The following is a 27,846-nucleotide window of genomic DNA, read 5'->3' as shown; positions in this document are numbered from 1 at the left end:
GTCTATGGCCGCGGTGGGTAGGGGGCAGGCTGCAATGTCCCTTTCTGTCGGGCTCCTGTTTCTTCAATGGTCACCTTGCCAGTCATAATCCACATTGAGTGATGTTACATTGTGTACCTTATAGTTTTTGGAGAAATCTACCATGCACCTTTCTATTGGCCATGCCATTTCTCTGAAGTTTTCATGATACTCATTAGTTTTTGTTAACAGTTGTATAAATTGTTCTACCTTCATTTCTGTTGCTATGATAAACATATGGTTAATTCAGCTCATTATCTGAGGTTATAACGCATCACTATGGGTAAATCACAGTGGTAGTGATGTAAGTCAGTTAGTTGGTCTACCACGGTCACAGTGAAGAGGAGAGAGAAGCAAGCACACATATACTGCCTGCCTGCTTATGCTACATTGCTACTTTTCTTCAGTCTTTCTTTTATAGTTCAGGCCATTGAAATGGTGCTGCCTTCTGGGTTGTGTCTTCCAATATCAACCAACAATAAAGAACACCCCCTGTAGATATTACCATGGACTAACATGACCTAAATAATTCTTCCTTAATTCTCCCTTCCCCGGTGACTCTCTAGATTGCGTCAAGTTGACAGTCAAAGCTAGCCATCACACTACACCTCTTGCCAACTTGACATACAGACATATCACTTTTAAAACTATACTCCTCCACCTGTTGTCTCTATGGTCTCATGTTTATTTGTATATAAAATACCATCCGTCTGAGTTGCTTTTCTGCTATTGTGAGAAAACACCATGACCAAATGTGACTTACAGAAGAAAGAGTTTATTTTTTGCTTATAGTTTCAGAGGGGGAAAAAAAAATACACCAGGTGAGGAAGCATGGGAGCAGGCTCCAGGAAGGAAAAACTGAAAGTATTTATCTTTAACAGCAAGCATGATGCAAAGAATGTGAACGAGAAGGGAAAGGCTAAATACTCTCAGTGCCTTCCCCAAGTGCATGCTTCAAACAGCAAAGCCAATCCTCCTAAACTTTCCAAAACACCACCCATTTGTAGCACCCTTTCTTTTATGACTCTACTTTCTTTGGGGTGTTTAGGTCTCAACCTCCCTTCCAACCTCCCAACCCTACAAAGGAGTGAGAAAGTTGGTGGGGAGAGGGAATCCCTTTACTTCTCCCTGCTGTTTAGGGTCAATTGTGTTCTTTTGGGCTATACCCATTTCCATCAAGAGCAGACACAGCCAGCAGTCTTCTCCAAGCCACGGAGTCCCAAGCGTTTCTCTCTGTCTGTCTGCTCCAAACCCAGACACCATCAGTCTCTGGTCTCTTCAAATGGCCACATGCCACACGGAACACCAACACCACACACCAAGCCCCACACTCTCTCTGTGCTTTTATTTATATCCTCAAAGCCCTAGACCACGCCCCTCCCCATGCTGCACAAGGAAGGCCGTTACTAGCTGGCAAAAGCCATGCCCCACACAAGACAATCAACAGGTGTAGATAAGCTAAAACTCAAACTAAAATCCCACATTTGGGATTAGATCGAAAATATATTCACATAACACAACTGAATTTACAAAGAAACCAAAACTTCCATTGTAGCCAACTGGGAGCCCTGAGTTCAAATACCTAAGCCTACAGATGCCATTTCTCACTGAGACCGTTACATTCCACTCACTGGCCCACATAGTGGCGATACCACATCACAATCAAAATAAATTCAGTTCAACTTCAAAAGTCCCCTTTGTCTTTCACAGTCTCAACTCTGTTTAGAAGTCCAAAGTCTGTTGAGGCTAAAGGTAATTTCTGCTTGTTTGTTTGTTTGTTTTTTGAGACAGGGGTTTTCTGTGTAGCCTTGGCTGTCCTGGGCTTGCTTTGCAGACCAGGTTGGCCTCAAAATTCAGTCTTCTTAATGAGTGGCTAATACTCTGTTGTGCATACATGCCATATACTTTTTTAGCCATCCAGTCACTATATAGATATATAGACATTGTGAGTAGTACTTTCACAGGTATACATATGCAGACATTTAAGCATATGTGACTTTGCCTCCTTTGGCTGTACGGAAGGGCATAGCAGACTTAGACCAGATGGTAGTTCTGTGATTAGACTGATTTCCCTAGTGACTTCTTCCGTGACTTTTCCTGGGCAGATGTAAATAAACTGTCATTTAATCCATAAAGAGATGGTATCAACAGACCAATAAAAAGATTCCAAATCTGGCTTGGGGGGTCAACTACTTTATTGGGGTTATGTACAGAAACACAAATGATCTATAGGCAGCTTGTGATGGCTATTCTTGGTGTCAACTTGACCACCTCTGGAATTAACTAAAGCTCGAGCAGCTGGGCACCTGTGAGGGCTTGTTTTCTTAACTAAGTCATGTGAAGTGGGAAGAACCACTTATAATCCACAGATCTTTTCAAGTGGGTAGATCCGCTTTTAATCTGGACCACAGCCTCTGCTGACAATATGGAAGAAGGAAGCTTGCTCTCTTTGCCTGCCAGCTCTTGCTGACACTGGAAAGTCTACTTCCTCACTGTCATTCAAGGCTTCTTCTTCAGGATTCTGACATATACTGAAGACCAGCTGAGACATCCAGTCTTCTGTTGGGAGACAGTCCTGTTCCTCTAGAGAGCCCTAATGAATAGGCAGCTGCATCTCCCGTGAAGTTCCTTTATTGACAACTAGCAGGTACCACACTAAAAACATTGCTACTCTAGTTGTCTGCTTACGTCTTACATAACCCCTAGTGCACCCCTTTGGGCTCCAAAGGGCTTAGGAAGCCCCCACTTCTCCAGCCTTGCTATCTGTAGCACACATAGCATCCTTCTTAGCCAAGAAACAAGAAAGTATACCCATAGACAATGTTGGTGAGCAGCAGCATCTTCCTGAGTACAGTCTTCAGCCTGCCATCCCAGGTTGGCTTACTGCGTCAGAACTGTTCAGAAAGTGATGGGGCTAGAACCCACCAACCCGTTTATTCATAAGGTCTCTCTAATAACTTGTCAACCAACCTGTGTGCAGTGAGGAGAAAGCCCTGAGTGCGTGAAGTCCTGAGGGAATGTATGTTGTTGACATGAGTGTGGCCCTCAATGCCTTAGATTCTTGTGGAAATGGAAAAGCCTTTTTGTCGTGGTCCATGTGTGAATGGAACAGTCTATGCAGAGAATACTCCACGTAGCTCTCTCCCCTTGGGTAGTTAAGGCCTAAAGGCTGCTCCCCTGTAGAGACTGTGCATACTGAGGTTAGCTAAGCTGGTCTCCTTGATCCAGCTGTATACCATACACACACCTCCTTGGTGTAGCTATGTTCAGTGACCCCGTCTTTCTATTCCTGCTCAGCTGTGCACACTGTATCATGCTGCCTCTGGAGAGCTGCAGCTTCTCCATCAGAGAGCCCAACCTACCTGAGCCCAGATGCTCTATTTGTCCTTAGGCTTTTCCTGTCTTCATTCCTCACCACCTCACACATGTCTTTTTCAGAGCTGTATAAGTCTTAGCAAACATTGCCAAGAGCTTTAGTAGTAGTAAATTCCTTTTCTGTAAAACTTTATTAATGTGTCTTTAGTATTTTTTTTCAGCTTCAGTTCAAGAAACCAGGTTTGAAGTCCTGTATCTGTGTTTCCCAGAATGCACATAGCTGATGACACTGCATCTTCAGGGATTCTGCAAACACACATAGACTTTCCAAGATACTGTGCATAATTTTTTGCTTTGGTTTTTATTGTTGTTTTGTTTTGTTTTTGGAGATGGGTTTGTGTATGTGTGTAATTTTTAAATATGAATTTCTGTGCATCTTTTGTAAAATAAAACATCCCAAATTACACGAACATTGGTTACTGCAAACCCTGTAGAAGGGATCTCTTGTTTATTGCATGGATGCAACAACAGTGAATTAAAAAGTCTGTGGCCCATGGCTAAGGCAGGAAATAGGTGGGACATCTGGCAGGCAGAAGGGAATCTAGGATGCAGGCAAGAGCACAGGATTCAGGCAGCAAGACGTGAAGAGGATGAACAACATGGTGGCTGAGCTCAGGTAACCAGCCATGTGGCAGAATGTAGCTTTATATAATGGGTTTTTTTAAGTTATGAGCTAGTCAGAGAAGAGCCTAGCTGTGTGGCCTAGGTATCTGTAAAATAATAAAAGAGCCTCATGAGTCATTATTCTGGGAGCTAAGGGATGGGAGGAAACACCACCTACAACAGAACCCTGAATCCTCCCCTGCTGTAATGGACCCTGTATTTTAACAAAGCCATATAAAATAATTCTAATCTGAGTATTTTTATAGTTCAGTTTTTAAAAACTGGTTTGTTCTCCAATAATTTTTCTATCTTTATTTTTCTCATAACCCAGAGTCTTATGCTTAGTGGGTTCTAATAGTCCCAGACAAGAACTGGTAGCAGGAACAGATGGTCCAGGCAAAGCCACCCAGAGGGTCATGGGGATGCTATGTGTGTGATGGCTATTTTAGAAGTCCACGAGGACAGCATGCTGGAGAGATTATGTGGGGACTCTGAAACCATACTGTGTGACCTGAACTCAAACTGATTGATTTACCCAGTGAATTTAATAAACGAGCCCCGGTCTCTTTGAATAGGAAAAGACACCGGATGCATGTTGCCTATTCATGAGCTCATTCACAAACTCAGGAAAGTTGTCTTATGCAAAGAGCCAAAGCATTGCTTCCTGGCTGGGAAGCAGAGGTTTTTCAGTACTGAGATGTTAATGTTTTCTGCACTTGGGCTATTTTTATCCGGCAGCACAGACGGTAGTGTATGCACAGATTTCTTCTGCAGCTTTCATTGTAGCAGGTGTGCGATCCGAGGCCATTGTCCTTAAAGCACACAGATTCATGCCTTGCATCTGAACAGATTAGGAGTGAATGCACCCCTTTATCCACGATCACTCAGCTGTCTCCTTTTTATTAAAAAGAAAAGAAGGTACAAAAGGTATCTCCAGGATATCTTTTGGGATGAGAATGACTGAGAAGTTATTCATCTCAGAAACACGAAAAAAAATAAAAATAAAAAAACAAACAAACAAACACAAAAAAAAAAAAACAAAAAAACAACCCAGAGAGTAAAATAATCTGGAGAGTCACAAAATAATCTCTTGAGACAAACCTGTGCTAGGACACGAAAGTAGGTTGCATGAAATCGATGGAATCAAGTAGCCAGTAGGCTAATCCTTTAGAGGCATGTGGACTGATTGAAGAGTCAAGACCATATTGTCTTCACCTTAGCGGAAATGCAGAAGCACAGGATGTATCGATGTTGAAAATATACACTGAGGACTGGGAAAGCCACCCTGACGTGTGAGATCAATGTGGCGAGGCCCATGCAGCATGGCAGGGATAACTCTCTATCAAAGAGAGTTTGTACCCCGTTCCTTGGTTATCACATCCCTGAATGCCACGCCAGACCCTGTGGTGCTACTCAACTAGGAGCTGTATTGCCATGTGCTCCTTGTCTCTAAGGACAGACCTCTACTAGTTACTGCCAATAGAGTGTGACTGTGGTGAGCTGTTCAAGGCAGGTAAGAAATGGGCTAGCCTTCTCTATCATAGTCCTCATTCCTATGTGCTTGTTGGAGGTTAACACCTCACCTGCCAAAGCTACCATGAACCTACGGCCCAGATGGATGGCACTGGGTCACCAGCCCGCCTAGCGCCATCTTGCATTGTTAAGTGAAAGCATCCAACGGTGTCATGTAGCATACCTGTTATGTGAATGCGGTATTCCTCTTTGAAGATCTTCTGGAAGAAGGGAATCTTGAACTGCATGTGAGGCGTGTGCAAGCCAGGGAGATTCACATCAACATCTCCCATGAAGTGTGGGAACTCCCAGTCCTGTCAGAAAGTCAACACGTAAGCATATCTGTAACCTGCTTTGCCTTAAGCGGCAAGACACCCAAAACTGGCTTTCTCTAAACACTTGTTTTAAAATCATTTCAATTCATCTGGCTGCTAGATGTATCCGTTCCACTTGGCAATTATGATTTTATGTACATTGGGTATTGGTATGCATTCAAAATAAAAATTATGTCATTACTCAGACTCTTAAGTTGTTTTTTTTTTTTTTTTTCCCTATCTGGTAATTAGAAACTAGTAGGGAAATGACCTGCATATTTACTGCTTGTCTCCATTGTATATACATTACATTTTTAAACAAAGGGAGTAATTGGTCTAGGCTTAATAAATTTGTGATGTTATCTTGTTACTTTCAAAAGTATAAGCCCTATAATTTTTTTTATCTTATATAAGAAGACAATAGCCAAGCTCCACTGAAGTATTTTACTGTGCTCCTCTCTAGAAATTGTATAGAATGCTAAAATGCCAAAGAACTCTAGCCTGCCTGCGTGCTGATCAGAGGGTTTGAGACAAGATGGAGGAGCCGACGTGGGAGAGTAGCAGTGAGAACCCCTAAGACTGCCATTAGTCATGTCTTGTAAAGGGAAAACTGCACAGGGCCTCCGTCTCTCAGAGTAAAGACAAGACGGTGCTGTGAGGATTCTGTCAGGAGCCCCACTTGGTCTCAGGCCTTAAACCACCAGACTAAAAGTCATAATTGTCCCATGACGTAAGAACACTCTAAATATAAAAGAATATTTGAGATGGGTCCATAGACATGAAAAGACACACTTTCGCTTTTAATAACTTAGATGATCACTGACAGTACTGAACTTGTTTAGTGAATTTTTCAACCAGCTTGGAGATGAAAATGTGATGAACAAAATATTAATTTGAGATTTCAAACCACTGAGTCAATATGAAGCTGTTCGCTCATATAGAAAAGATGATACAAGTATGCTAGAAACAGTGCCTGGTCCCTTAGGACTTTCCTAGTCATAGAGACTGAGCCATGAGGAGGAGGAGATAGAAGAGTGGTACTCTACAGCACCTAGCAGTCTCTAGATCAGTGGATCATTGCAAGCTGCCAATAGAAAATACGTATACATGAAGAAAATTAAAAGATACCTCATCATCCATTCCACCTGTGAGCAAATCAACCTTGCCTTTCTATGATTTTCAGACATCAGTAGCAAACAGACACAAGGCTTCGGGTGCTCAGAAAAATCAATGTATAATGGTAAGTGAACTTGGAATGTTTTGTATAAAATTATTTGTAGAAAATGGAATGGAGATTCTATATGCAAATTGTTGCTGAGGTTGAATATAGCATTTTCTCCCTCCATATAGAGTCTTTGGTCTCTCTGTATTACACAAAAATACTACAAAGGAAACCGACCTTGGATGCTAAAATGTATTTAGTAAAAGCCATGACTGCAAATAAAATGAGTGATAGAATATCTTTGCTTGTCGTAGATAAATGACAATATCATTAAAGAAATTATCTTTTTATTTCTTGGTCGGTTGCAGATAGGGATAGTTCTTGGTAGTAACTGGGCTGCATAGCTCAACCAGCCTCTTAGGCGGAAGGCAGCCTCTGACTTCTCCCATTTAGACTTTGTTCCATGAAACTAAAGTTTTCTGCTGGTGTGAAATTGCTTTTAGTTTAAAAGCAATCTCTGGAGATTTCTTTTGGACTGTGGTCAAAAACCTCATTCACTGAAAAATGGTTTCTCAATTACTCCCTTCCTCTTCCTGGAGATAGAAAGATGAGTTAAGGAAGTGGAGAGTGAGGGGAGGGATGGGGGGAGGGGGGACGACACTTGGTGTCCTGTGGTGTTTACCTGGTAGATGGCTTTCCTTTTTTTTAAGAAGATATCAAAGAGACTTCTTGAAGATGGTGAGTGTAGGAAGATGGTGAGAGTAGCTCTAAGATAGTTTTTAAAAGAGAATAAAGGAATGCTGTGTCATTCATCTCCCAGTTCATCCCTTTGCTTCATTTGACATAAAAATCATGTTTTCTTGTTTCAAAACTCTTAATCTGATTTCCTGCATCTTTTTTTTTTTCAATTCCTACTTTCCATCCCTCCTCAGACTCATCACTTTGAGTCAGCATATATCTGGTCTACCTTGGTTTCAGCGCAATGCAATGATAGTAATTTCTGTACCATTTTGAGTTTACTTTAGTGAAAAGTGGTTATTTGGAGTTTGTGGAATCGCAGGTATTTAAATTTAAAATGAGAGCAAAAGGCAGGAGAAAAAGGTGATTTTCACCTGCACAGGTTTCAGTCACTTTATCTACAAACTGGTGTGGAACCTATCAACCTCACACCCTTCTTGCAAGCATGAGACAAACAGTGCCAGAGACAGTGGAAGAGACACAGGGAAGGTCAAGAAACAAGGTTGGCTTTCTAGCATAATTCAGCTGGGTTTATCCTGAGAGACAAGTGGAGGAAACTGATGGTTCTGTTTCTCACTGGCTATGATAAAAGGAAGGAAGGAAGCTCTCTTGCCCTGTTTCTTCCCATCCACTGCACAGCACAGATCACCTGATGTCCCTGACCCAGTCTTAGGTCCCAGCCAAAGTCTAGAGGCTACTCAGAGATGGTGAAAGGGAGGGGCACCTCTCCCAGAGATAAGTAGCTGTGGTCTCAACAGGAATATCAGGAAACAATGCTTACTTTGCTGAGTTCCTTTACAATAGGCATCCCCCTATGGTGACTTCCAGAAATGCCTACAGAAGAATAGTTCGGCTTTCTGATTTTATGTAAGTGCTGGACTCCCTCACTCCCCCACCCCCGCCGCCTTTTGTGGGCCTTGCCTCAGAATTAGCTGTGATCACCAGCCTATTTCCCACTAGGAGCTAGTGCATGGGCGCTTGGACCTGCCTCACCTCTTTGAATGGGTGTTATTAGAACCATCTCACCCTAATGCGAGCAACACCAATTTTACCTCTGTCTCCATACACAACTGCCCTTGGGATTGCTGCTTTCTAGCAAGACTCCAGTGAGTGGGACAAGGAACAGACGAATGATCGATAGCAAACACTGGGATTGTCACAGCATTGTCACCATAAATGCACAGCCAGCTTTAGTTACACACATATAGAGGTATTCTGAGACACGGCTTGCTCGCTTTCTGCATGACTATCAATGACATATTTTTGAACTAAAAGTATAAAGTATGAGGAGAGTGACCAGGTGAAATGTGCTTAGCCAGCAAGCCCAGGAGAGACAAGCTCATCCTCCTGGCGTGGCCTGTTATGGAATGTTCACTTATTTTGTTTTTTGAGAATTGTTACCAGCATTCTGGAATTCAGAGGTTTGGGTACTGCTCTCTGCTAGTAGACAAGTCCTCCTTTCTACTTAGAGGTAAGAAATTGAGGCTAAAACTTTAACAGTTATTACTTTATCCTGAGAAACTAAGGCCAAAGAAAATCAAAGGAAAGTTCTTTTTTGGCTTAATGGCTGATCAATTGGTTTTGGTTTTGGTTTTGGTTTCGAGGTAATTAAGAGAAAGAATAGGGTTTACTAAAAATGTGGATAACCTTTTAAATTCAAAACTGCAAAAGTTTCTACTTATTATTTGACAATTTATTCCCTATATTTAGCGACTTTTGATCATTAGACCCCTCACCCTCTCCTCTCGGTGAAGCCCTTCTTTCCAATAACTAATGCTCACTTTGATAGCTGCATTTGTAACCCACTGAGGAGGTTAGTTATGGTTGCTTGTGGAACCACAAGTGGGAAGGAATTTACCAGAGCAGGGCAACCAGCAGTGACTACATCACTAAAGAAAAGGACACCTTTTCCCTCCAGCAACCATTACCTGCACATAGAACCTCAGGAAGCAATGAGGCTTCATGTGTTCCTTGCCCGTGTATGACAGAATGCTGACAGTCCCAATCCTGTGTGGGTCTTGGGCAGTAATCATCATGCAGTGAGTTTGTGAGTACAACAGGCATGCCATGTTAGAACTGATGACAGATTCTAATACGTTACTCTAAAATGTCAACACAGTAATAATTTAATAGTTTATTTATCATTTTTTGTAGCATTATATTAGCAAGCTTCAAACAATTTTCAAAGTCAACTTTACAGACATATTTCTTTTCCAGCTAATCTCTATTCATACATATTTCAGAACTGAATTCAGAAATGCGAATATCAGGACATCATTCCACCAAAAATGTCCCTAGCTGGAAAGTGTCCTTAGCTTTTCTATGCTTACCAGTGTCCTAGCAACAGGACTCCAGATGACAGTGAGCAGCGGTGCCCTGCAGACTGTCCTTGTGCTGTGGGTGATATTTCTGTTTCTTATTAAGAAGCCAGAGAGCCTGATATTTTTTTTCCTCGGCAATCCTTTGCTTCTGATTGACAAAGTTGCCATAGTAGCGCTCGGCTGAATTAATTCTCGGCAGCCTTGTTATACAGTAGACTCTGCTTATTTATTTGCTGTGCCTGTCGTCCCCACTGAAATGTAAGCTCCAGGGAACTCAGATGACTTTTCCCTGTTCTGATAACTCCCCATACATGAACTCAGCTCAGCAGATGGTAAGAACCCAAGTATCTGTTTAAGGGGATGAACGGTGATCCCTGAGCGCTATGAAGGCACAACCCCTCCTGTGCTTCCTGGAGTGGGAGCAGGGAATGGATGGAGGTAAGAGACACAGCACAGAGAACATTATGTGTCACTCCAACACCAGCTACTCCGGGGAAACTGGTTGTTTTGTTTTGTCTCTATCATCCAGATAGAGAGAGAGACCATGAAAATTGTAACACAAAGGAAAGAAGAAAATAGATAATTAGAGTGCATATGGTGGCTTATCTTGGCTGTCAACTTGAACATCTGAAGTCAACTAACACCCAAGCAGCTGGCCACACCTGTGAGGGATTTTTCTTGATTGAATCATTCAAGGAGAGAGGACCCACACACTAAGTCTGAATCTTTCGAGGTAGGAAGACATACCCCAAATCTGGGGTGCACACCACCGGGTTGCATCCCAGATTTGGGACATAAAAGGACATGGGAGAAGGAAGCTTTTGCTTTTGGCGTTTTTTGCTTGCTTGCCCTCCCTCTCGCTAGCAGGTTTGTTTATCTTTTAGTTCAGCATTCCTTCATTAAGATTAGGGCCTGCTTCACTAGGATTCCAATGTAGACCGAAGAGAGGCTGAGACATCCAGCATCATCAACTATACAACCATTGAATTCTTCGACTTTGTGTTGGGAGACAGCCATTGGTGAGCTGACCACAGGCTGAAAGCCAAGCTAGTAAATACATACATACATACATACATACATACATACACACACACACACACACACACACACACACACACACACATATTTCTATTGGTTCTTTTCCTCTAGAGAACCCCGCCTACTATGGTGGAAGTCAAGTATAAATACAGATGTTTCAAGAGTTGATCAAGGACATGTATGTTTGGGGCGACCTTTCTTGTCACCTTGTAAAAGAAAGAAGCTACGAGATTTGTCAAACCTAGTAGAGAATGAGAAATTGAAGTGTAGTTGGCATTTGAGTTAGGACCATGGGAAGGTAATTTCCCACAGCGAGGCCATGCAGGTGTGTTGAGGCAAGCTAGTACAAAAGAGGTGCTTTGCAGTAACTGGAAGAGATGCTAGGAGGATGGGTGGCTGGAGGCTTCCCCTCAGCCGTCCTCCTGACACCCGCCCTTTCCTTACGTCATATTCATGTTTTCTCTTCATACTCACTGTTTTATTTCCTTAAGGGAAAACATTCTATAACTCTATGAGCTATTTACACTGTTTAATAGGAGGGGGGTCATTTCTTGATTTTTCTAATTGAAGAAGGTTTCTTTTTTTTTTTTTTCCTAACTCATAGAAGAAATGGCCGACCTTAATCATCAGTAAGGGAAACCCAGATACATGTACACACCTTTTCCTGAAATGTTTTAAACAATGTGACTTTCTTTTCTTAAGATAAGTTCATTTTATTTTATGTGTGTGTGTGTTTGCCTGAATGGACAGATGTGTTCCACATGTGTGCCCTGGTACCCGTGGAGGTGAGAAGAAGGTATCGAATCCCCTGGAATAGGAATTATAGTCGTGAGCTGCCTTGTGAGTTCTGGGAGCCAAACAGTGGTCCTCTGAAAGTGCAGCCAGCACTCCTAACTGCTGAGCCACCTCTCCAGCACTGACTGTGACTTTTTCATATGTGTCCATTTCCAAGTGCCCAAGAACAACAACAAAAATGGCTGCCTCCTAAACGGTCTAGTTACTCGTTAAGGGTGTGGCTTGTAACTGTTTTCCTGCATCCATTGCTCTGTTTTGTTTTACGTACTCTCAGAAGTCCACATACTTTGCCCCAGCTAATTCCAAAGAGAACATACATCAATGTGTTGTATTACTTTATTACCTCTAAAAATAAATAAATAAATAAATAAAACCCAATCTAGCCCAGAGCAGGTCTCAAAAGTTAACTACACTCTATTACTTTTAAGAGAACTTGCCTCAAGGCTCTTGTGAGAAGGCAGTAGGTTTTGCAAACAAACTTCAGCACATCCAGACACCCCCCCCCCAAAACATCATTTCTTTATGCTCCAAAGTGGAAACAAACAGATGCCCTGATCGGCCAGACTGATGTGAGGAAGGACAGAATAAAAGCCAGTCTTAAAAGTGTTTACACTAATGAAAATGCATCGTGTGCCCTCTAGGAATAATGGGAAATCAATAACTCTGACTGGGGCAACGCAGTTCACTAGCACCAGGGAGCGAGTGCTTAACATCTGCTAGGCTCCTGGGAAAGAGGAGGGAGCCAAGTGGCCGGCTGTGAGGATTTGCTGGCAAGGAAAGGCAGTGCAGAATCTAAAGAAACAATAGCAATGGGTCATTTCAGCTTTAGCTTCCAGGACCTGTCAATCCCGATCTACTTAGCACTGTGTGTGTGTGTGTGTGTGTGTGTGTGTGTGTGTGTGTGTGTGTGTGTGTTAAAGATTTACTTATTTTCATTTTTTGGCGTTACTATTTACCTCTATGTATGTGTGTCTGTGTATCATGTGCACACCTGCTACCCAGGGAGACCAGAAGAGGGTGTTGGAATGGAATTAAAGATGGTTGTGAGCCACCAAGTCTGTGCTAGGAATTGAACCTGGGTACTCTGGAAGAGCAGCCAGCATTCTTGACTGCTGAGCCAGGTCTCCAGCCCCTACTTATCAGGTCTTAAGAAGAATGAGCACTAACTACATATGTTTGCATACATTGTACTCAAAAGGATTTCCCCTTCCACAGAAAGAGTGAGCTCTAGTGGAAGAAATTCATCAGAGCATTTCTATTGCTTTCCAGTCAGTGGCTGTAGGGCATACCACAATCCCCCTGATCGTTCTATGCTTTTATTGTATTCAGGACAAATGTCATTGCTGCAGCCTGGCAGGATGTACACATGCTGCCAGCAGTGGTCACATTCAATTGTCTGAATGACTGATTTCTTCTGTGAGCTACATGGGAGAATTAATTGCTTACTGTCACGGAGTACATATTATTGTCCTTGGTAAATTTTAAATTTAATATTGCAGTCACTTTTCTCCATGAAAAAAAAAAAAAAAAAAAAAAACCACTGATAGTGGAGATCAGTGGAGAATAAGATTCACTGTACAAGGAGTGAAAAATAGATCAAACTGTAGAGTGGTGACAGAAGGTGAGTGACCTTCAAACTTCTTTATAGTGGCTCATTTATATAATTATGATATTTTCCAGGACTGTATATATTCTCACTGAGATATAGAGAAGTCTATCAACAAGTGGAAATACAGTGTTAAGTAGTGATAAGCATTCTGAATTAAGACAGGGAAAAGGGGCCAAAAGCAGGGAGTTGGCCACAAGTGTACTTTAGTTGTAAGTGAATTTCTTTGAAGGTGATCTTCATGTGGGGTGCTGATCCCCATGAAAGACAAAGCCCTGCAAACCCCAGGAAGAAGATCTTATCATTTGGGTATGGTGGGGCACACCTCTAATTCCAACACTCAGTAGTGAGAGGCAGGGGGATCTCTGAGTTTAAAGTCAGCCCAGTCTATATAGTGAGTGCCAAGGCAGCTAGAGATACATAGTGAGACCCTATCTGGAAAAAAAGAAGATGGTATCAGGCAGGAGATGTGATTGCAAAGGCACCTGGGAAGAGTGAGGTGGATGTGTCCTAGAAAGTGGCAGATTAGAGTGGTGATGGGAATCTAGCTGGTTTTAGAGCCCAAAGAGGTGAGTGCTGCTGTGGGTGAAGGTATGAATGGCAGTGTAAGCTAAGCAGCCATGTAGTCAGGTCAAGATGCCTATGAAGGTGTTGCCAACCAATGTCTCAGTAACATGATGCCTGAGGAATGTCTACAGCATCTGCCCATGAGCTTAGGGAACTGACCCCCCCTGAGAAGACAAGAAAATGGGTGTATCATACATCCTAATGAAGAACAGCTTGACAGTAATCTGCTATGGTCTGGAAGGCTCCTTTGGCACCCACGATGACATTTGAAGGCCACTGTTACTGTGTGGACACACAAGGCTTCTGAGGGTGGTTAGTGAATCGTGCCATCTTGTGAGATGGCTGTCCCTTCTGTCATGTTATAAGGTGACGCAGGGGCCCTTACCAAGAGGCTACAGTCATGTTCTTGAACTTCTTAGCCTTCAGAATGAGGAACCAAATGAACTCCTCTTATTTGTAAATCAAAAACGGATGAAGACAGCATCTAAGCTGAAGTGTTATGTAGGCAGTTGAGAAGCCCACAGAAGAAGCTCAGGCTAAGGGTACAGATGAGAAGTCACCAATAACAGCTGTTGCTTTAAGGTCACAGTGCACAAAGTGGGTGGAGTATGGAAAAATCTAGCATTTAGAATATAAAAGAGAAGCAAGTACTGGGGGGACCCAAAGTAAGAGGTGTCCTAGAAGTTAGGAGGGAGTGATGAGTCTATTGGCATATTCCTGTAATCCCAGGTGCCTGAGAGGGTGAGGCAGGGGCATTGGAAACTAAAGGACATCCTAGGGTACAGAGTGAGTTTAAAGCCAGCTAGGAAACTTAGTGGTGCCTTCTCTGAAAATGTTTACTAATGATGAGGGCTGATGACATAACTGAAGAAAAAACTTGCCTAGCACGAGGGGAGCCTGGGTTCCATCCCCCTTATCCTCAAAAGACTGATCAACTGTGGCATGAGAAGCTAAGGGGTTTATTATAGAATATATAAAATATTCTAACAATCTAGAGCAAAAAAAAATCCTAAGTTTTAAAACATGGATAAGTCTTCATAATTTGTGTGGATCCCGTCTATTTGGGGGGAGCTGGAAACCAGACTTCCCATGTGACAGGCATGAACTTTACTACTGAACTGTAGCCCAAACTCCACCTCTGCAAAGAAAAAAATTGAGAGAGGTTATCATTAAGTTGTCAATGAGCCTTAAGCTTACAATATTCCTGCCTCAGCCTGCCAGGCACCTGGGATGACAGGCCCATGCCAGCACGTCCAACATTGCTTCTTTCTAGAAACCCTTCTACAACTTTTCCTCCCCAGTTGTTTTTCTATTTTGTCTCCTTTCTGAAATTCTCAATACTGGGGTTTATTGCTTCTCCATCCCTTGCCACCTTCTCTGGCTTAATATTTCTTGAAAGAAGACACACAATCTGACAGCAGCAACTAGAGGGGCAGATACTTATAATGCCTGAGTCTCCCAGGGAATCTATGGGCAGTGTTTAGTTGAGCAAGGTTGACTGACACATTTTCTTCACAAGTGTAGCCGCTAGTGAGTTGACCATGCTCCTGTTAACTAACTCCTCACCCACCCTCCTGTGACCCTATTGAAACTCACTGGTTCACAACAATTAAAAGCTCAGAATCACTGGTCTTCAGGGAGATGCAGACTGAAACCATAATGGATGATAACCCCAGCAAGGATGCTTATTATGAAGAGATAAAGGATGGCTAGTGTGGAAAAGAGGGAGCCTGAGCCCCAGGACCAGATAGTTTTTGTCAGTGTCATACAAATTAGAGACACCTGGGAAGAGGAAGTCACAATTGGATTGCTTCCATTAAATTTGACCGTAGGCATTTTCTTGCTTGCTAATTGATAGAAGGGCCCAGGCAGTGTCCATGCTCCCACGCATTGGGCAAGTGGTCCTGGATTGTGGAAGAATGGAGCTGAGCAAGCCACACAGAAAAAAACAAAACAAAACAAAAAAACAGTAAGATCTATGCCCCAGTTCCTACCTCAACCTCCCTCACTGATGGGCCATAACTTGCAGGCTGAAAAAAAAAAGTCCTCCCCTCCCAAGTTGTTTTTGATCAGTGTGTGATCACAGCCACTGAGGAGTGAGGTAGAATGGAGCCCATGGGCACTCTTGGTGGAGATTAGCATGGAGAGGGGTGTCTTGAAGCTTAAAGTAGATTCAGAAACAGGACTCGACTCGTGGGTGTTTAACTGAAGGATACAAAATCAGTGCACCAAAGAGATATCTGCATTCTCATGTGTATTGCATCACTATTTACAATGGCTAAGAAATGGGAAAACACCATCAACTGATGAAGAGGTAAAGAAAAAGTTGTGCGTGTGCACAATAGAATTGACTCTGTGCTGGCTAATCTGGGTTGCCATCTTGACTGCTACCAACTAAAACCTAAGCTGCTGACGCTACTGTGAAGGATTTTCTCGTTCAGGCTATTTGGAGTAGGAAGCCCCACCCTAAATGTGGACAACACCTTCTGCTGGCACTCCACATAAAAGAATACGGAATAATGGATCTTTGCTTTTTGCCTGCTTGCTCTCACTCTAAAAAACAATTCCATCTACCCCGTTGCTGCTGCGTTCCTTCGCCAACATCAGAAACAACTTCTTCCTAGGTTATGAGAAGACCGGAAGCTCTCCACGAATCCTCCAATCCTTCAGCCCCAAATTGAGACTGCTGAGACATCCAGCCTCATGGCCTGAACAGCTACCAGTATTGTGGCCTTTCCAGGGTCAGAAGGTAGTGTTGAACTACCTAAATTGCACCCTCAGCAATCTAATGAATCACAGAACACACACACACACACACACACACACACACTTCATTATATTAGTCCTGAGTACCTTGATTAATAATACAATCTTGAAAAAAACAATGAAATCTTGACATATGTAACAACGTGGAAGAAACTGGAACTAGGTGGAACACGGGTGACGTAAAAGCTAAATAACACACAAGCCCACTCAGATCTCTTGTAGGTTGAGACTGGAGTGTTAGTTTTCAGAGGCTGAGGAGAGAAGGAAAGAGGGGAGGATAGGGAAAGATTAATTACCAGAAGGAATGTTGGATGAAAAGATGTTGCGTGTGTGCTCATGTGTGTGCACATGTGTGTGAGGGTACAAAGGCATGAGGAGGCCAGATGTTGATAATCCTTAAATGTATTTCTATCTTGATCTTGACAGACTCTCACTGAACCTGAAGCTCACCAATTCACCTAGACTGGCTGGCCGGCAAGCCCGAGGGATTGTTCATTCTCCACCTCCACACTTGCTGAGATGATGGGTTAGCAATGCAACATATGGTGTGTACACGTGTGTGTCAGGAATCAAATTCAGGTCTTCCCGCTGGTAGACAAGTGCGTTATCAACTAGGCCACCTGCCCAGCCATGGAATGAGGAGTTCCTGTGTGCTAATGCACAACATCATTTGTTGTGAGTCTCAAAAATCTAAAAGAAAAATATTTTGGAGCAGATATAAATGGTTAACCTAACCACACAGTTGTACCCAAGTCCTGGGACATGACAAGTGCCCTTGTTCATGTGTGCAAGCTTATTTCACTTATCAGTTAAAATACATTTAATAAAAAATAAAAATGATAAATATTGAAGAAGTGAAAATAAAAATCAGAGTTAACAAATATACATCAAGTGTCAACTGTAGTAAAAAATCCAGTCATAGAGGCATTGCTTAAGAGAGACGCTATGAAGTTAGTTTCATGTTATTTTATTGCACAAAGTAAAATGGATTTCTGCACCTGAGGTTCCTATTGTCGGTAGCTTTTATGATGCTTGTTGTGAAAAGGGGGGATAGCACACTAGGACTCTTCTGATTTTCTTAGAGCTGGCATGCACTTCAGTGGGCAGTGTTCACATTCATCCCTCAGTATCTCTGGCATTTCAATAGTTAAGTATTTTGTCTATCATCCCTTCTGAAAGCAAAAATGGTTATTTATTTTCTGAAACAGCACAGAACCAGGCTGTGTTCACCATATCTTGAATGCAGTAACAAAAAAAAAAAAAAAAAAAAAAAAAAAAAGAAAGAAAGGCTGGGTCCTCAGAGCTCTGCTCCCAATGTAATTTCCTTCTGTTTTCATCTTTCTTAGTAAATGCCCCATTTCTAGAACAACCCCTAAGCCTCTGCATCTGCCTTCACCCGTATAGACACGCCATGATAGCATGAAACACAATGTAAAACCTTCCAAGCAATGGACTTGAACTATCAGGCTTGCTGTGTCTGTCTTCAGCGAGCTTTAGGTCAAAAATGCTCATCTTCTGAGCTCGAGAGAAAAATTATCCACCCACCCCCCAAGTAAGAGAACAAAAACTAGGAAAACAAAATGTATCAGGGCAGGATACAGAATGTGTTTTGTTGTTTCAGAATTACACTCTCAGTGAACTGAAAGATTTTATGAAACCATTGTTAGTCCAGAGGTCAATGCCAGAGACAAGTCTGGCGTACAGTGCTTTGCCTCGCTGGACTCACTGGAGAAATATCCCATCCTCCTCAGAGTCCACCTGGAAAACGAATATGCAAGGTGGGGCACGGAACCTTGCGTGCATGTTAGCAATTGTATTTTCCTTCTCTGGCTCCAACCATTCAGAGAAGAAGCCTGGCGCTGCAGCAGTGGGTTTTTATTGGATTTCATGTTGCCCCAAAAGCAGGAGAGTGAAATCTGTGCTTTTCTAAGCTCTCCCAGGTGTTGTTCACAAGCTCCCCAAACGGACGCCTTACACTATTACAGAACCAATCTAACAGTTATTAAATGCTCACTGGTTGTAAGCTACATATCCTCAAAGGGGAAAAAGGGACTCAAACCAAGCTCTTCCCTTTACAGCCACAGACAGCAGTGGTCACAGAGACAACAGGACCCTTTCCCACACAGCCTAGTGGATGGTTGTAGGGAGGAGGGGACGAGGTGACACTCAGACAGTAGCCCCTTAGTAGTCAGTGTTCTACACTCACATTCATTTTTACTGAGGATTCTTCACAAAATTCTGATTTTAAGATATTGGCTCTATTATTCTGTTCTCTTCAAAATAAGCAAATGCTTGCCATGAGCTTTCTGTGTGCTAGGCATATGGAGTACTTAAAAATATGAATAATGTAATTGAAGTATATACCTACAGTAGTTAGGGCTTTTTTCCCCCCTCATTTCTTATGGAAACGAGGAGTTCTGAGAGCAGTCAAGTAAGTCACTTGCCTAAGGCTGCCTCGAGTGTCACCAAAGATTCTCTCCCTGGTGGTCTAAAAACTGTGAATCTTTCTTTCCTCTCAATATCAGTGTTTCATGACGTTTCTATCTAAACAGTGAATTTTCCATCTACATATTTCTGGCGGGCGTTAGCTTACATCTGTAATGACACTGGTGTCCTGCAGCTCATATTAACTATATTTACTTGACATTACTTAAGTACATGAAGAGGAGACCCCTGGGACGCTAGGACTGTGTCCTTGGCAGATCTGCATCAAGACCTTCAAGTCCGTGGTGGAGCCTGCGGAACATTCGGGCTGAGGTATGCGTTTCACCCCATGGCCCCAATGGCAATCTAACACGTTTTTACAGCTAAAGTACAGATCTGAACTGGACATTGCAATGTTTCTAGAATGAGCACTAATTCCTTAGCATGTTTTGGTCCCGTTTTCCAACATGAGCAGATTTGATTCACTGTTTGGATCTCTGATAGCCAATGCTTACGCTACTTAATAAGAAATCAGTATGGACTAGGGAATCAGTTAGGGACCACCTAGTGATAAAAATCAAATTTTGCAATTTGCTGAAAGGCATAACCTTTTATGTTTCTTTTAAACTTATTCAGTGGCAAGATGATCTGTGCTCCTACCAATGTGGCTGCACATATCATTAAGTGATAAACCATTCATTATTATGTCTATGAGACTTGAGGCAGAGCAAAATATTCAAAAACATCAATAGGCACAATTATGCATGTCTTTGTAGATTTGCAGATACATACATATTATATGCATTACATGACAATCCAACAAACAATTTAATCTTGACTTTCTTTCTCTGCATGTCAATAATGGTTCTTAAAGTTATTTTATGCATTGTTTATCTTTTCATCACTGTGAATTCCTGGCAGAAATGGTTCACTTTAAATCACAGTTTGAGGGAATACAATCCAGCATATCAGTGGGGCCTGACAGCTGGATGGCTTGGTCTCTGGTGATGGGCCTTCCTTGTGTTGTTACACATCAGGATTCAGAGAGTTAGGACTACAACCGCAGTTGGGAATAACATGCATGGACCACTCCTCAGTAACAGACTTCCTCTAGTGAGACATATTTTTGGCACCAGAATCTTTACTAGGCAAGGTTCTGTGGAGAAGAGGGACTAGCAGAACGCACGTGTGTACATATTATAAAAAGAAGGAGCTAATTGGGAGGCCAACACAATAGGGGCTGGGTAACCAAAGATGACCCCCGCATAAAAGGAAACAGAAAAGAGGTGCCTTGACAATCCCTTTGGTACTGAAATCAGTACCAGTTACTGATTACATATTCAAAGGCCAAGCAAGCAACAGTCTGATGTAACACAAGGCACTAGTGACAGATTTATTACTCAGGAGAAGGAATGACAGGCTCATGAGCTGCCTACCTCTGATTTCTCTATTTTTTGTTCCTCTTCTGAAATATCTTCAACCTCTTGTTTCACCTCTATATTTTTTTTCAACTTTTAAGAAAATTCTGGAAACGACTTTTGGGAGGAGTATGTCTCTGCTCTGGGCCTTTTTTTTTTTTTTTTTTTTTTTTTTGAAGGAAAGAGGCAACCTTCCACAGATATATGAAGTCCTAATAACAGTCCTAAAGGGAGAGTTCCTGGACTGAAACCTGAGCCCTAAACTGGTAACCTCAAGTTTTTCAGCAGAATGGTGGTGCTGAGTGCCGCTGTACAGACGGTCAGAAGTGTACAGCCATGCCACCCAGGACAACATGTGACAAAGGTGTCCAGTGAACTATTCTGCTTCATTTCCAGAGTCTGTGCACCCTTCTTAGGTCCGACAGTACCTAACAACACCATTATGTCCAACAGTCACCCAAAGTCACCATTTTACAGTGATGCACAGTAGGAGGAGCAGTTCCGATCAACTGGCCACACAGTCTCATCTGCTCTGTCACATCTACTTGGCAATATTAACCTGATGATCTTTTCCCCAATCAGCACAACTCTCAAAGTCCCAGTTAATGATCTTGATGAGCAACATACCATTCACTGTCAGCTCTCTTTCTAATAATTCTATTGTAATTGTAGTAATTGTATTTATAATAGGAACATTACTCACCACACATGGGTCTAGAGAGCCTCCTAAAGCAAGAGACTATAGATGCCTAGGAAACTGTGGGACACCCAGAGATCCCATGTTGACCATGCATCCATCCCTAAGCATACATATCAGTCCATCCTCCCTACAGAAGTGCTTACTTAGATATATAAACAGGTTCTAAAGGTTGATGAGTCACACGGCCAGGTTTAACAGTGTCTGCACATATGGTACCAATTTTCTGTATTAGTTCCTTTTATCGTCAGAGTACCTGACAGGAACAACTTAAAGGGGAAATGATTAGATTTGGCTCACAGTTTGTGGGGAGACAGTCTGTCACAGTAGGGGTGGAATGGTGGCTGGAAATGGCCTCATCCAGGGTGGAAGAAACGTGTAGCATGGCTTCCTCACATCTTTGCAGATGAGGAAGCAGAGGGCACAAGCAGAGCTATGAAACCATAAGGCCCACCCCTAGAGAGCTACTTCCTCTAGCCGGAACCACCTTAATTTTATACGCCCTCCCAAAACAGCATTGCTCATTAAAGATGAAAAGTTAAGACACAGGAGACTGCGGAAGAAATTTTACGTCTGAGGTTTTGTTATGAAGAGACTCTCATTTAAAATATTGGCTCTTCTTTGTTATAATTATGGTCAGGAGATTCCACAGCGCACATAGAGTTACTAATTATTTTATCCCGTGCCCTCACTCACATTTGCTTTGTGCCCAAATATAATAAAGTACATGTAAACTGTCACCATTTGGATAAAAGTTCATATCTATGTGTAACAGAAACAGATTTATAATGAAGTGTATCATATTATAAAAATTACAACCAACATCCTAAAGCATATGTGGAACCAAAGTAAAAGTGGGCTTTGGGAAGGTGGTAAGAATTGCTAGAATATAATTTGATGCTACCTCTAGCTACTATTTCATAACATTTTTACTCACAAAAATGATATGCTTGAAGTTCTGAAAAAAAAATGACTTTTAATGCACAAAACATCTATATGGAAGCAATAATAAAAAGTGAATACAAAACTACATTTGCCTTCAAGTACTGGAGTGTTCTTGGTGAGCCATAGGTAAGTACACAGTGTTCACATCTGCCAGTTGCCATGGGCTTTACTTTATAAGTATTTTCATGTTGCTTACATAAATCAATTAGTATGTTATTTTCCCTCACAAACCCAGGTGCAGTTGATTGGCTACCCCCTTTGTAGAAGAGAAGCTGTCAAACTGACAGAATAAAACCATTTAAATGACATATTATCCAGAAATTACCTCTCTGAAAGTGGTTCCAAATGTTTTGTGAAAACATAATTTGCTGGCCTTAGTTCTTAAGGAGACCTTGAGTGTTAGTATCACTTTTGACTTACATGATAACTCCACACTAATTACAGGCACAAATATGATCTCTCAGCTAATCAAGCATTATCTGGATTTCAATTAGCCTTAGCTAAAAATGGGGATTGTTCAAACTCCCCTCTGAGCAACTGTGGGGGTTTGAATAAAAATGACCCTCATGGGCCCACACAGTTGAATGCTTAGTCACGAGGGAGTAGAACTCTTTGATAGGATTGAAAAGAGTAGGAGTTGTGTGGCCTTGTTGGACAAAGTGTGTCACTGGGGTGGACTATGAGGTTTCGAAAACCCATGTTAGGCTCTGTCTTGGTCTCTGTCTCTCTGCCTCTGTCTTTCTGTCTCTGTCTCTCTGTCTCCATCGCTCTGTCTCTGTGTGTGTGTGTCTCTGTCTGCCCCCCCCCCACACCTGCCTGCATGCTGTCATGTTCCCCACCATGATGATAATGGACTAAGCCTCTCAAACAATAAGTAAGCTCCCACTTAAATGCTTCCTTTTATAAGAGTTTCCTTGGTCATGGTGTCCCTTCACAGCAATAGAACAGTGACAAAGACAGTTATAATGCATAGGCAGAATGATCCGTTGTTTTAATGTATGTTCCTACAAGATACACTAATTAGCCAATGAGCAGCAAAAGACTTCTCCAGTTGTATTCCCAACCCCCAACTGCATACAAATTAAAGATGCTACTGTCATAATTAATAATATTTCTATTTTTCTTTTTTTTCAATTAGGTCTGATTTAGCGTACTCTCACTGACAATTAGATAATGTGATTAATAGGTTACTAATGCTATGCTCCAAAATAAAAAGAAGCCCTCTAAGGCTATGGAAATGAAAGGAAATGCATTTCCATTTTCTAATATTAGTAAGTGCTCCACTCAACACACTTCCAGCTGGGGAGAATAATTGATCCACTGCCATAAAGCAGCCGACACTCAGTGAGCTCCTACAGGACAGTTGGTTATGTACATTTTCTTGTGCTAATTAAGCAATTCAAAGGAGCAGTTTTATTTTTCCCATTCTGCTACTGTGGACAGTGAGGTGCATAGGAGGCTGCTGATTTATCAGCTATGCTATAACTACAGAGAGGACAGGCCAACTAGGCCTGGCAGAAACCAGGTGCCCTCTGAGGTCCTAGGAACATGAATGTGTTGAGATCACGCTATGCCCAATTCCTAAGTTACAACAACATACTGTATAAAGCAATGTTTTTTTGTTTTTTGTTTTTTGTTTTTTTTTTTCAGGCATGCCTTGCCCTACGAGACTCCATTTTCCAAGAAGCTTTGACTTCACTTTGAGGATAGAAGACATTTAGGTTTCTGGGTGGATACATGAATGCCACCACCCTTACCATAGACTGATGGATGACTTATTTCTGGTGGCAGAAAGGGAGCCATTCCACAAAATAACTGACATTGTAGGTGTATTACTACATATGGGTATATTAAAATTGTATCAGAGAAATCAGACCTCAGAACTCACTGGACATTCCAGAATGGGGGACGGGTATAGCTACTTTATCCTGACTCCTCAGTGATGAACACCAGGTTGCAATGGCACCCTTCTCCCCCAAATATATCACCTGATACTCAGTGTGTACATAAAAGACTGACAGGAAGAGAACTTCTGAATGTCCCTGGGACTTCAGCTTGGCTTGGTCACCTGTTCTGGCTATGGCCTAGTTGAATAATGAATACACATTCACCCCCAGAAGATTACCTAGGGAGGTGAGATGATCTGTCAAACTTCCAGTACTGAAAGCACTCAACCCCTCAACCTCGTGGAAAGACAAAAACCTGCTTGCTTGTGTCCCTGTCATAGAGTGATAATGAAAAATAGCAAACTGATGAGTGTCCTGACATCCTGGAACATGTAACTCTTGATTAAGCATTGATGGCAATGGACTTTGGCATTGCTTGGTTAACTTGCATGGGCCTTGGGTCTTGGGATGCAGGTCTTGGGATGCAGGTCTTCCTGCTTATTTTCCTTGGTAACAAGACCAAAGAATTGTTAAGAGTTCGCAATAGACTGCTATATGGTATTAACTTGTTAGATTTTTTCACACTATAGCTATCTTTTGCTATCCATGGTTTTATGGCCCCATGGGTACCAACATCTATCAAAACCCTGGGTATTTCCATGTAACACATCCTTTGGTAAACTAGAATCACCCCCCAGATTAGTTGAAATATCCGACATAAGTGCTATGTAAGTAATTGTTACGCTGTATCGTTCAGGAAATAATGATGGGAATGAACACGTGCACAGGTATAAAGTACGGTATAAGTAGATATTTCCTCATTCATAGTGGGTTAATTCAATATACTCATAACTCAAAGATTCAGAGGACAAGCCATTCATACTGCCTAAAAGTAAGAGCGTGTTTCTGTATTTTTCTCAGTTCTTATTTCAACACCAAACATACTGGAGAAAACAAACAAAAAAAAGAGACATACAAGTGCTTGACTATTCCCTAAAATTCCTGTTTATTGTGTGTTAGAAACTATACTATACCCTACTATCGGAAAGATGTAAATGGAGGTTTGAAACATGACGGCATGCGAGCCAACCCTTCTCTGTCTTCCACTTCTATGGTGATCATGAGCTGGTGGCAGTGTGCGGATTGCCACTGTGCTCACCTTTGCTCATTGCTGTTCGTCTTTGTTATAATCTGTTGATGATTCTACCCATAGACCAAACGGACTGTGCCCTGAGGGTATCTTTGGTTTATCTAATGTTAGCTTTATCTAAAAGTACACCTTTTATTTTTTTTTTTTTTATTTTTTTTTTTTACTAGTAAAAATGTATAATTTTATTTTTTTTTATTTTTTTTTTTTAATTTTTATTAATTTATTCTTGTTACATCTCAATGTTTATCCCATCCCTTGTATCCTCCCATTCCTCCCCCCCCCCATTTTCCCATTATTCCCCTCCCCTATGACTGTTCCTGAGGGGGATTACGTCCCCCTATATATTCTCATAGGGTATCAAGTCTCTTCTTGGCTACTTGCTGTCCTTCCTCTGAGTGCCACCAGGTCTCCCCCTCCAGGGGACATGGTCAAATGTGAGGCACCAGAGTATGTGAGAAAGTCGTATCACACTCTCCACTCAACTGTGGAGAATATTCTGACCATTGGCTAGATCTGGGAAGGGGTTTAAAGTTTACCTCCTGTATTGTCCTTGGCTGGTGCCTTAGTTTGAGCGGGACCCCTGGGCCCAAATCTGGGCTTCCTCAAGACCCAGCTATTCCACTCCTTGGAATATACCCAGAAGATGCTCCAGCACACAACAAGAAAATTTGCTCAACCATGTTCATAGCAGCCTTATTCATAATAGCCAGAACATGGAAACAGCCTAAGTGTCCCTCAGTAGAAGAGTGGATAAAGAAACTGTGGTACATATACACTATGGAATACTACTCAGCTATTAAAAACAAGGAATTCCCGAAATTTGTGGATAAATGGATTGAGCTAGAAATGATCATAATGAGTGAGTTAACCCAGAAGCAGAAAGAATCAAATGGTATATACTCACTTATATCTGCATACTAGCCCAAGGGGCATGTCCCATGAAAGCCTTCACTTACCAGGAAACTGGGACAGAGGGGAAGGCATCCTATTGGGACTCTAAATGAGAGACGCATGGGAGCACAGCAAAATAAAAGGATCCAGAGGGTCCTAGAAATCTAAAAGTACACCTTTTAAAGGACTCTTTACTTATAACATTTGACTTACAATATCTGTCCTCTAAAGATAGGTCCTGCTTATCTGATAATGCAGTAAGATAGAAAACCCAGTCTATACCGCAACCACAACACTCGGTGCAGATCACTTGAGTGGAACAATAAAAACGGGACTGGTTTGCAAAACTCTGTGAGCAAGTAGAAATGGTTTCGGTGTCTCCCATTAGCATAGGTCACTCTTCCACAGTGCATCAGCCAAACACACAGAGGACTTGGGAACGGATTGAATATTACCCAGAGATGTGATTAAAGCTTCAACACCTCCAAGCCTATGAATAGCTCTGAATTACTTATTCATATCTAAGCGAGTATTGACTTCATACTCTGGCCATCATTCAGATTGATTGCCATTTGGGGTAGCATTGGCTTGGCAATTTCCTTGGACAGTATTTACCTCAAACATCAATATTTTTCTAATGTTTACCTTAACCAAAGCCAATATATTTTCTCCTTGACTTCTGAGGTAATTACTTTGGTAAATGACTATGACATAAATCAGATAACCCTGTGATAACCTATCACTAATAACAGTTACCTGCATACCATTTCCCCAGTGATTTTATAACTAGGAAGAAATTTTGCAGTATTATTTATCTTCTTGAAATGGGACGTCAGGTACACATATGCACACACACACAAGGAGACAGATGGACAGAGAGACACACAGAGAGAGAGACACACACAGAGAAGAGAGACAGAGAACTTTACAAATAATAACAAACATTTGACCATATAGTTAGGATAAGGGAGAAATTACCTTTCATATCTAAGTAAATCTATTTTTGTCATATACAGATTTGATTTCTAGGGGATATACCTCTTTCTTTGTTATCTAGTTCTGTACTACCATAAGTAAAATTGAATTATATGAAGGTTTGGTAGAAAATAAACTGAAACCTATTTTTCTACATACATCAAAAATTAGAATTTCATTTTAAAACTGTACTTTGCCAACTTTTCATAGAATAAGTTTTAATTATTTCCTTTTCTTGCTGGGAGTGTGTTTATGCATCCATCCTTTAGTATAACTATACAGACAAATTAATGCATTCTACTTCTAAAAAGCTTCTTGATGATGGAAATAATTTTAAAATTATCCTGTTTTCCAAATTTCTAAAGTGTTCGTTGTCCTGTTTTAATCTTTGTCTGCCTACATTTTAATTAATAATCCACTCTAGACCATTTGCATTCTTAGAATAGTTCTTCCTTTGCCTTTACGTCTTTTATTCTGACAGCCAATATGTTTCCTTAAATTCTTTATTGTATCCTCCTATGTATCTTACTTTTATTTGGTCTTTCTTTTATTTAGTTTTGGTTGCAGCAATTTTGTTCCATCTCTAGATTCAAAGGGGATATAATATCACCTGTTTTCTTCCTGTGTCCCCAGAGTGCCCTGAGA

The 27,846-nt window shown here is 41.6% G+C and overlaps 1 protein-coding gene across 4 annotated transcripts in view; it reads right to left on the bottom strand.

Moving 5' to 3' along the window:
* Positions 1-27,846, bottom strand: part of Tmem117 (transmembrane protein 117) — a 443,332-nt gene that overhangs the window by 9,363 nt on the left and 406,123 nt on the right. For 2 of the 4 annotated variants that reach the window (XM_051160255.1, XM_051160257.1), the window contains exon 7: positions 5,693-5,822. The exons of 1 other annotated variant lie outside the window; for it this stretch is intronic. In XM_051160255.1, coding sequence (XP_051016212.1) covers positions 5,693-5,822 — 130 coding nt within the window. Of the gene's footprint in view, positions 1-4,742; positions 4,892-5,692; positions 5,823-27,846 lie in introns of those variants that run through there. One more of the 4 variants, XM_051160256.1, reaches the window with a different exon arrangement.

Source organism: Acomys russatus, chromosome 17, assembly GCF_903995435.1.
Source record: "Acomys russatus chromosome 17, mAcoRus1.1, whole genome shotgun sequence".
In the NCBI taxonomy this organism is placed as follows: domain Eukaryota; kingdom Metazoa; phylum Chordata; class Mammalia; order Rodentia; family Muridae; genus Acomys; species Acomys russatus.
This window is presented reverse-complemented; position numbering and strand designations above follow the sequence as displayed.